This window comes from Eimeria mitis, genomic scaffold (assembly GCF_000499745.2).
Source record: "Eimeria mitis Houghton genomic scaffold, Emh_scaff446, whole genome shotgun sequence".
In the NCBI taxonomy this organism is placed as follows: Eukaryota; Apicomplexa; class Conoidasida; order Eucoccidiorida; family Eimeriidae; genus Eimeria; species Eimeria mitis.
This window is the reverse complement of record NW_013572775.1, coordinates 16,484-16,901: the sequence shown is the minus strand read 5'-3', so window position 1 is coordinate 16,901 and position 418 is coordinate 16,484. Positions and strand designations below refer to the sequence as shown.

Here is a 418-nt window from a genome sequence, read left to right as displayed (position 1 = left end):
GCAGCTTTCGGTTTCTATGGGGCGGCCTGCCCGCCTTGCATCTAGGAGCAGCAGCAGCATCCGCAGCAGCTGCGGTGTCTATGGAGACAGAACTACCAGCACTGGGGCGGCGCCTCCCCGTGGCCAACCGCCCCGTTAAGATAGCCGTTACTGTAGCCGACTCAAAGGACTTGCTGCGAAAGGTGCTGCTGCTGCTGCTGCTGCTGCTGCTGCTGCTGCTGTTGCTGCTGTTGCTGCTGCTGCTGCTTCTGCTGATGATTTGCCGCTGCTTCTGATGGGGCTGGAGATGCTGCTGATGTTGCTAGTGTTGCTGTTGCTGTTGCTGCTGATGTTGCCGTTACTGCTGCTGTTGCTGTTGCTGCTGCTGCTGCTGCTGCTGCTGCTGTTGCTGTTGCTGCTGCTGCTGCCTTGTTGTTTT

General features: G+C 58.6%; 1 protein-coding gene across 1 annotated transcript in view; it reads right to left on the bottom strand.

Annotated features, from left to right (window-relative positions):
- Positions 1-161: 161 nt before the first annotated feature.
- EMH_0012630 (uncharacterized protein) overlaps positions 162-418 on the bottom strand; it is a gene marked incomplete at both ends in the record, with an annotated part of 1,299 nt that continues 1,042 nt past the window's right edge. The window contains one exon of the mRNA XM_013499584.1: positions 162-418. Within this exon, the coding sequence (XP_013355038.1) occupies positions 162-418 (257 nt within the window).